At 35.7% G+C, this 10,000-nt stretch overlaps 1 protein-coding gene across 2 annotated transcripts in view; it reads left to right on the forward strand.

Annotated features, from left to right (window-relative positions):
* The window catches only part of LOC119589958 (mediator of RNA polymerase II transcription subunit 14-like), an 18,583-nt gene that overhangs the window by 1,087 nt on the left and 7,496 nt on the right, over positions 1 to 10,000 (forward strand). The window contains exons 2-20 of one of the 2 annotated variants that reach the window (XM_037938644.1): positions 809 to 994; positions 1,314 to 1,446; positions 1,573 to 1,714; positions 1,930 to 2,087; positions 2,400 to 2,561; positions 2,691 to 2,822; positions 2,930 to 3,127; positions 3,438 to 3,585; positions 3,726 to 3,933; positions 4,181 to 4,340; positions 4,618 to 4,822; positions 5,137 to 5,300; positions 5,432 to 5,596; positions 5,698 to 5,923; positions 6,030 to 6,218; positions 7,736 to 7,923; positions 8,092 to 8,283; positions 8,626 to 8,835; positions 9,001 to 9,259. In XM_037938644.1, the coding sequence (XP_037794572.1) occupies positions 831 to 994; positions 1,314 to 1,446; positions 1,573 to 1,714; positions 1,930 to 2,087; positions 2,400 to 2,561; positions 2,691 to 2,822; positions 2,930 to 3,127; positions 3,438 to 3,585; positions 3,726 to 3,933; positions 4,181 to 4,340; positions 4,618 to 4,822; positions 5,137 to 5,300; positions 5,432 to 5,596; positions 5,698 to 5,923; positions 6,030 to 6,218; positions 7,736 to 7,923; positions 8,092 to 8,283; positions 8,626 to 8,835; positions 9,001 to 9,259 (3,403 nt within the window). In that variant the 5' untranslated portion in view covers positions 809 to 830. The remainder of the gene's footprint in view (positions 1 to 808; positions 995 to 1,313; positions 1,447 to 1,572; positions 1,715 to 1,929; positions 2,088 to 2,399; positions 2,562 to 2,690; positions 2,823 to 2,929; positions 3,128 to 3,437; positions 3,586 to 3,725; positions 3,934 to 4,180; positions 4,341 to 4,617; positions 4,823 to 5,136; positions 5,301 to 5,431; positions 5,597 to 5,697; positions 5,924 to 6,029; positions 6,219 to 7,735; positions 7,924 to 8,091; positions 8,284 to 8,625; positions 8,836 to 9,000; positions 9,260 to 10,000) is intronic. The other variant, XM_037938645.1, reaches the window with a different exon arrangement.

A 10,000-nucleotide genomic window follows, 5' to 3' on the forward strand; every position in this document is an offset into this window, starting at 1 on the left:
ATGGCGATGTCCATTTCCCTCTGTCTCGGTGCGTTGCTCTTGGTAACGTATACTGTACTTCCTTTGCAAATTAATGATAAGGATAGTAGAGAGGATGTAAACTCACTCACTTCCAGCAGTGAGAAGAAATGACACAAAAGCGAGGAAGCAGCAAAATAGTAGCAGATGATGTGAGGGAAATAAAATGAGCTAATGGGATTGGCTAATGACATGGCAATAGACACTAGCAACCAGTCTATTAGAGCCAATAAGATTTGTAATAGATGATCACAAAAGAAGCTGGACCCAAGGGAAGTTGAAATTCAGATTGTGTCCATCATGGTTAGTCTGTGTATAAGGTGTTGTTTTGCCTGTAACTTGCAAAATATTAGGGCAATAACAGCAGATAATGATTGCAATTCCCACCAATAGCAATGACAAGGATTTTGATGACTTAAAGGCTGGCTATTGCAGATTTTATTCATTTTATTGATTTTATTGATAAGCAATTATTGTTGCGAGATCCAGGTTCTATCCTGCCGGAACATACCAGGTGAATATTTTGCAGATTTGTAGAGGGCAGAGGGAGAAATAATCGTTTCTGAAAGAAGGGTTAGCAGATGAAGCCCCATGTTTACTATGAATGTGCTTCACAATTACTGAAAATTTTACTTTGATCATTCACTTTTTGCTCTGCAATTTCCCAAATATATACTTATGATCCCTCCCATCCACTGTCTGTACTATTAATCCACAACTTCTTTTTCAAGTGCACCTATTTACCTTCATTGAAAGAAGTCTCCCAGAATTTTGTTCTTGTCTTATGCAGGTTGCCATTGTAGGTGAGCAGGATGGCACCAACACCAACTCCAGCCCCTCTGGAGAGTGGGGGTGGAGGAGGCCCCATGGAGACAGTGGGGTCAATGGGGGGCCAGATGGGAACCATATCCCTAGGGGTCCTCATTCAGTATATCAACCAGAGAACATATTCAGATCTGCTCAATTTGGCAGAAATGTAAGTTGTTTATGATTTTCTATATGCATAAAGCACTTTATTTCATTGAAATCATTGAGAGAGAGAGAGAGATTGAGATTAGAATAGTAGTAGTAGTATGAGAGACTTTTAGTAGTACTTAACAGTAAACTGGATGGGTCATTTAAAAAATTTCAGCTCCAGCAGTGTAAGTCAACTCTTTTTAGATTTTTGGTCATGGTCTTCTGATGTTTGTATATATATAAGCATTATCCCTAAATCATGCTGTGGATTCTTAATTGAGTGATACAGTTATAGTCCTCATGATAGTAAGAATAATATTGAGCCTTCTCTCTATCAGTTTGCCTAGGAAAAGTGATTTAGAAAAGAAGATAGACATAGTTCAATATGCCCAACGGACAAGACAGCTTTATGTTCGTCTCTTGGCCTTGGTCAAATGGGCAGCCAGTGCTTCAAAAGTGGACAAATGCTGTGTAAGTGAATTGTCTTTATTTGTTATTAATGCTTAAAATTATTAACAATTATTGTAAATTCTTTATTCTAGATGATTTTAGTCTACTATATGTTAGAGATTTAAGAGATAATTTGTTCTTTTACAGCATATTATGGCACTGTTGGAAAAGCAAAACAATCTCTTTACCTACACAGCTGATAAGCTGTACCACATGACCAAAGAAAACTTAGTGTGTGCTCGTCTTCCTCACTTTCACATCCCAGCTGCTGTAGAAACACTCACAACTGGTAAGGAAGTCAAAGCTAACATGTTTGAAGACTCTGTTGTAAAGGCTTTTAGAAATGGATTTATAATAATATCTGAAAGTTTTTGACTAAATGGTATGCAAGTCTTCCAGCTATTTTTATGGATATAACTTTAAAACAAACCATATTATTTAATTATTTTTTATCATCTTTTATAGATACATAATATTGCAAGTAATAAATTGTTATTGTTTCAGGTTCTTATGATCGGTTACCATTGACCATACGGCAGCGCATCCTTCCACCAGAGCCAATCACTGCATTGGAACGCAAACAAACACTAACTCGATTGGAACAGATCATTCAGCATCGTTTGGTGACAACTGAGCTTCCACCACAAATGAGGACAAGTAGAGTCAGTATTTTAGATCTTTTGGATATCAGTCACAGTTGGATTGAAGAATATTTTATTACCTTATGATTGGGTATATTAATACATTACAGTCTTTAGAAGTAGACACATTACATCAAAGTCATTCATATCCTTTAGTGTGAGGGCTAGATTAGGAAACCAAGGTTGATAAAATATTGTTTTATTTATACAAATTTTTCCTTTTGACATGTACAAAGAAGACAAAATTATAATTATGCATTTTCCAAACTTGAGATTTTTAAAAAAATATCTAACATCAATGTTTTTCTTTCTTTCTTTCTTTTTTCTTTTTAGATTGAAAATGGTCGTGTAAAGTTCACAGTGGAGCATGAGTTTGAAGTTAGTCTCACACTCATGGGAGATAGCATAACTGAGCCATGGAGGCTTCTGGAAATTGAAATTCTGGTCGAAGACAAAGAAACTGGGGATGGCAAAGCTCTTGTTCATCGAAGACAGGTTTGTATGGATAGGTAGATATTAGTAAATGAGTCCCTCCATGTTTTTAAGGTTGTATTGTTAGCAGTTTATAGATAGCTGGCTCTCATAAGGTATCTAAATTGTTTTGTTTTTTACTCTCTCTTCCAGGTGTTATTTATTCATCACCTTATTCAGTCAAGATTACAGGACAACCCAAAACCTTTACATGAGACATACATGGTCCTACACTCTTTCTGTCAGGCATTGCAGCTGGAGGTCCTCTTTGTACAAACACAGAAGGTGAGTTTTGTTTTCTGTAAAAGTATTTTCCTTACAGAAAAAAATATATACTTTTTTATTATTCAGTGTGTGAAAGTAGCATCAATTTATAAATGTTTTGTTCCTAGCTCTTGGAGGATAGGCTGGACTTCCACATTCGTATTGAGGAATATCTACAAGGAAGGTCCCTCACCTTGACCTACTGGAGAGAGTTGACACAACGAGATCCCTCAGCACAATTAGGATACAGACTCACCGTGCAGGTTGACCCTACAGAGCCCTCAAAACCTCTTATGGTATTGCATACACCATCGTTAGGGTCTAAGGTAATTCACATTGATGAATACTTTTGAACTGTGTGTAAAAAGAAAAATCTGCAAATTGATAGATTAGCCAATAGAAAAGATGCCATCATTAATCATGGTCATAAATAAATTTGAATACAGATTATAATCAGCATTAATTTGGAGAGAAAACAAAATTTATATTCATTGAAGATAACAAGGCTTGTTAGTTTTGGGAATTTTTTAATCACCCAGTAAAATTTCTTCTGAACAATGCAAATCTGGTTCAAATAGATACATACATTTTTCTACCATTCTGTCTATTGTAAGCTTATTTGAAATATTTTTACAGGAATCAGAGATTGCTGAACGTGCTATTCGTAGTGACCACCTGTCAATTGAGAGATTATTAGTTCATACAATTTATTTAAGGACAAAGATTCGGCTTTCTGAACTGAAGCAAGAAATGGATTCTAAACTAGGAAATGATGCTGAAAAATGTAAGTATACATGTGTGTGTTGAGGGGTGTAATAATATTTTAGAGACTTAGTCAAAGACATTTGCTGTTCTTATGAGGATCATGAAATAACTCATTTTCCTAACAGCATTGGGTTAAATAGCAAACTAATCACTTTGCAGGTCAACTTAGTGGATCTCCAGCAGTGCTTCATGTACCCATCCTTCAACCAAATCTAAGATCTGAGCAGCTGTTGATCACTGTGGATACTCACACAGGGGTGCTTTTACCTCACATCCCACAGTATGACAACTGCCATATAATTTCAGACTTGCAAAGTGCACTGAACCATGATAAATCAAAAGTGGATGATTTGATCTCAGAACTCAGGTCAGATGCTTGAACTGTTGTTGGATATGGTTTAAGTTTAAGGTTTTACATTCTCAAATATTACATTTATCCTTGTTTGTTGAAACAAATGCTCATTGTATAAGTTCAAAGAGCATAAATCTGAACATATACTCTCTTACAGGTTAATTCAGAAAATAATAGGTTTTCTCTTCTGCATTATTTTTTTTCTATAGATAGATGTATATGTTTATATATAAGTAATCAAAGTCTATTTGTGCTAATTCAGATACTGGCTCATGGTACGTCGCACAGAAAAAACACTGCAACATCTTCCAGCAACAGCCCATGAACGCCTGCCTCTCATGTATTTTGCCACACATCCACTAAACTCCCTTGGCAAGCACAAGGTCTTCATTACATTCCACAAACATCCTGGATATGTTGTGGTAAGTAAAAAAAAAATGACCCCCTCCCCCTCCTCCTCTTTTGGTTTTGTCATTCATAAATAAATCTTATTTATTTTCACAATTAAAGGTAGGTGATTATGTCTCATTGAGTTTATAATAATAACTAAGTATATTGATCATCTGAAATGTAGAGTTTCTTTGTTTTATATTGATTATATGTATTTGTGTTCTTGTATATTAGATTGTCAGTGGCAGCACTTTAATCTCATACATCTCTAAGACTTGTTTTAAGAGAATGATTTGATGATCTATACAGATTGTGGAGTTCAGTGAGAAAGAAGGAAGTCCATGTGAAATCGAGCAGAGCCTCTATTTTATGGTAGTCAAGCAAGCGAGTATTGAGGACAACCCAAATGATGATACAGTGCAAACAGCACTGCCCAAGTCTTACATGCGGGCATATGACCTTGTGAAACTTGATTCTTTTGTGTGCACTCACGGACCTTCAACCAAAGTTGATGGTAAGCAAAAAACTATTTTAGTAAAATGTCTTATTCCTGAATTTTGTGGCATTGAAATTAAATTTTGTTATCATACAGCTTGTGGAGAATGACAAAACACTCAACTGTATTGATACTATGGTAGAAAACCCTCTTTAAAAAAGATATATATATAAAAAAATAAAAAAATGGGAAAGTGAGACGATAATTTCAGAATCATCCTAGATTTCATCCCCTGAAGATAACATCCAGGTTTTGCATTGTACTTTTTTTCTACCATTTTTTAAATTAACATATAAGGCCTTCACCATATTTCTTATGATGATTAATGTTAGTTATAGAGCCAGGAGAGAGAGCCTTGGGAGGTAAGAGAAAACTACAACAGCGAGCAGAGCCAGCTAGTAAAAGAGTCAAGGTGCCGGCCTACTTCTTGCCAGACGTAGCCCAGTGTGTTGCTATGAGTGATATGAAACTACCTCTTACACACTTATCACTCAAGGTAAAGAAATAATCTTGTGATACATAAGACTTTTTTTTACCTCATGCTGCTGATATAAAATGCAATAAGTTGTGTTTTGAGGGACTATAGTTTTCTAATCTTGAGTTTTATGATCATGCCATATTTTACAGCTTCGTGAAAGGAGTGTGTTCAACACTGGAGAACAAGTGGAGGAAGGTGGTATGGGAGTGCTTCTACGACTGATTGATCTACCATCAGTAGAAGGCCTATCTTCTGACACTGTGATAGCTTTAAGAAAAAACCTTCTCTCTTCTTCCATCAGAATTCAAGTTCCAGTAAGAACTATATATATGGTTGTGGAAGTCATTTGAATATAGAAATAACTATTTCAATTTTAGTGATCTTTTATTTGCCATTAATGAATGTATCTTTCCAGCAATTCAAAGGTTCTCGGGTCTTTGGAATGGAGTACCTGTTTACAAACTGCCCTGTGACAAGCCAGCACTCTCGTGAGCAAGGGCCACGTCGTGCAGCATACTTTACCTACGAAGTGACAGAAAATGTGAGCAGTACAGTAGATGCCATATTGGCTGATTGGACTGTTATCTCACAACTTTATCAGCTGGTTCTCACATTTGCAGCTCATCTGTCGGCTTCTAGAGGTATAATGAATTCTAATTATGATTTCTTTCAAATTTATAACAATAATTTCAGTTACTTGTTTCATTCTTCTTCTCTAATGATATTTATTTTATTATCCATTTACAGCTGGTGTTGAATCAGCAGGAAGTAGCAGTAGCTGCAGTAGCAGTGGGGCTAACCCTAAAAGCTTAAGTGAGATGGTGCGAGTGAAGTCATTCAACTACAAAAGCATGACGCTTGCTTATGGCCCCAGCTATGATGCATTTGTTATCATAAGATACAATGCAGAAAAGAAGGCCTTCACTTTAAGCTTTGGTAAGTTTTTTCATAAAAAAAATATTGGTAGACTACCATCCTTTAAACATTAAACATACAAGTAAATAGCTATTCCTTATACTACCTTAAGGCAATTCCTGAGATAATTGAAGAACTTTATAAAAGGTCAATAACTAAAGACTCAATATTTTCATCAAATGAAAAGGAAAGAAAAACATATTTTTGGTAAATAGGTACAATAAAGCTTCATAGAAATATCAGAAACACTGTAGGAATAGTACATACTTATATTACAATTTTAAGTTGTATATTACATAAAAGACACAACTTCCCTATTAACCCTTTGCCGACGGGTGGCATGTATGCACATGCCATGGCATGGCAGGACTATCTGCCGGGGGCATGTTTTTTTTTTTTTTTTTTTTTTTTTTTTTTTTTTTTACAATCACGGCAAAATATTATTTTGACTGCTTATTTTACTCAGACTATAGACTGAATAATGATCAACTATGGAGTCTGTATAACAACAAAAATACCCTTCAGTCTCAATTTATCAGGAAATATGGCAAGTAGAGACTTTAGAAAATAATGAAAACTGAAAATACAACATATCCTCGTAGTATTACGAAGAAACAGCATGGGATGCTGATATTTGGCATGAGTGGTCGCGGATGCTAGGGCGACAATATAAGCCCCCGGCAGCGAGGCCCAGGCCACTATGAATACTACCCGTCGGGAAAGGGTTAACATATCCTTAAACTTCTGAACAATACATTATAAATACTATAAATAGTTGACATAGTGTGGCCAGCATAAATCTTCTAAAACATGAATGGTCAAAAACTCTGCAGGACTACTTATCACGAGGCTCTTTGGCAAGGCCTCTGCGGATTCAAAATGAGCGTTTTTTTAGTGTTCATGTACTCTGGCGTATCTGTGGCTGACAAAATTAAATGCATTAATTCTTGTTGATAATAAAATGAATTCTTTGTAATCTTAGCTCGTAATCTGATTTGAAACAAGGAATCCTCCATGATTCCTTTACACATTGAAAAGTTGTACAGAATTTTAACACATTATTTCTGGGTATATGAACAGGCCTTTGTGGTTTTGCATTACAAATTTTGTTTACACACAGGGGGTTTCACTTGTTTACCCCATTCTTTGAATTTTCAGGATAAAAAGTCCTTATTCTGCTATTTTTATTATTGTTTTTGTTACAATGATGATGATGACAATGATTATTATTGTTATTATTGATTTTTTATTGTTGGTATTGTTATAATCTTCATTTAAATTGTGATGATATTATTAATGTTAAAGATAAAGAACTTTCCCTCACGAAAATTAATAGAATGAACTAAATAGGTGAGGTCAGGAAGATTTGATTGATTCTCTGGTGACTAAGCACTACTGAAACTATATATGCTTAAACAAAATCTACAAAACAAAACCACGCTGGCCAGTCCATATATTCACTTGTGGCATCAAAAAATTATTATTTTTACTACTTTATGCTCCATGCATGTACTTTATGGTTTCCTGTTTTGTTGCAGGTATGAGTGGGGAGGGAGTGTGGGCTACAAACCCTCATACAGTCATGCAGGACCAATTGCAAGACCTAGTCAACCACCGAGGCCATATGGGGCTTGTGGACTTGGCAACTACGTTGCATCATACATATCAACCTCTCTTAGCAATATCCAAACTTTCACCAACACTTCATCTTGGAGTTATTGACAAGGTAAACTGAAATCTTACACTTTCTTAAAAGAAATTGACTATATGGTCTTTCATGATGCATCAATAGCAATAATAGTTCAATGAAATCAAAGAGGGGGAAAACAGAATATATTGAGGGTGGCAAGAATTATATAAGAACATATTCTTTCACTGCAATGTTTACCAACAGAGACAGCAACCTATCAAGAACTTGACAGTTCTACCACAGTCACCAACACGTGTCAGTATTGTGTATCGCAACATTTACTGTTTAAATGTTGACATGCTTCCTAATGGGCTTGTTGCAATAAGAGATGGGGCATTCAGCAGCTTTGAAACATCAAAATTGATAGAAGAATTTATCCCAGTTCAAGGACTTAAGGTAAGTTGTAGTTATGCAACAGACAAGGTTCACCCAACATAACCCGTATAATAGAACTAACACCACTGTTGAACATACCCTGAAATTGTATGTAGCATAATGTAATCAGCCTATACTTAATGGCAATATGTAGATAAAGCATCATCAATATCATTTACAGTTGATTGTTAACATATCCTGTATTAAAACTAATGTGAACCAATAAGCTTTCTTGTTTAGAAGCTAATCCAGTTTATCTGTGTGAAGTTTCCATAATACTGAATAAATTTTCCCAGCTTAATGATAATTAACTTATGGCTAAATTTCAAAGGGCAATTATTTCATGTTGATTTTATCTTGCAGGCATTCCTCAGCAAGTATGTAGATGAAACCGCTATCAACAGAAGGAGATCACAATCAGAAGATGATAATCCTCCAACACCAATACCCTTGGATGATAACCCCTGGCCCACACCAAAGGCTGCCTCTCCTGCTCGCCATGGCCCCATGACTCCACCCATCTCTTCCAACCCACACACACCAGCCAGCCCTCACCCAGTGGGCATGACCCAGGTTTGTGATAGTCTCATTCAACTCATTCACAGAACTTGGCTGTTTTTATATTTGTGGGTGAAATATATTAATTAGAACAAGGTAATGTTTGTGATAGATTCATGAAACTGTGTTTTTTAATTATTATATTTATTCAGTATTTTATTATTTTTTCTCACTATTCAGACTAGTGGACATGGAGGATTTGTGTCAAGTCCAGCAACGAGTGGCTTCTCCCTTGCCTCTCCACCTTCTCTACCAGGGATGAATCCATCTCCTGCAATGTTGCCTCATCAGTCACCCAGTTCAGGATTCTTAGGGGCAAATTCTCCCTCTGCGCCTCAGTACAATGTTGCATCACCTGTCGGGTTCCTTGCACCTTCTCCATTGGGTCCTCACTCCGTACCTATGCATTCTCCTGCTTCTGCACTCATGCAGGGCCCAGGTCAGCAATTCTTGTTTTTGAGTTATTGCTATTTATTGAAAGTAGTTTGTTATTATAATTAGAAAGATTAAAAGCTTCTAGAACACAGACATTTCAGGACAATAAAGTAAAAACTGGTAATATAGAATCAATGTCTCAATCTAAACCTTAATGTGTGTAGGCATTGCAAGACCATTAATTTCTAGCTGGCAATTTGGAATCAGGTTTTGATATATTATTTTATAGGTCCAACCTTGGTATTCTGCAGGAAAGCAGGAAATTGCTCTCTTTAGTACAGTCAAACAGGTTATTTTCAATCTACTAAAAGTCATGAAATTTTGAGGAATGTAATACTAGTTGTAAACAAGTGATGTTTCATAATATGAAAATATCATTTTTGATAGATAAATTTTTAAAATGATTAGGGCAATTATGAATGTTATTAGCACTATAATCCATAATCTGCCTCAGTCAGCTGTAATTAGTTATTATATTTCATGGTACCTTAAATCATTCTTGGCTTTCTCCTTAAATACCATTTTGGAATTAATTTAAATACCTGTGAACAACAGAAAATTCTAGTAACTGGCTGCATAATGCTTGAACTTCCACTTATTTTTGAGTATACAGTAGATTTAAAAATCAGTTTTTCTTCATCATGGAGAGACTTTATACTTAGCCTGTAGATTCTCCATTGTTTCATAGCTCATGAAACGTCCTTACAATGAATTTTTTTGAACCAGTTTACCTGTTCACTGTCAG

This window comes from Penaeus monodon, chromosome 26 (assembly GCF_015228065.2).
Source record: "Penaeus monodon isolate SGIC_2016 chromosome 26, NSTDA_Pmon_1, whole genome shotgun sequence".
Classification (NCBI taxonomy): domain Eukaryota; kingdom Metazoa; phylum Arthropoda; class Malacostraca; order Decapoda; family Penaeidae; genus Penaeus; species Penaeus monodon.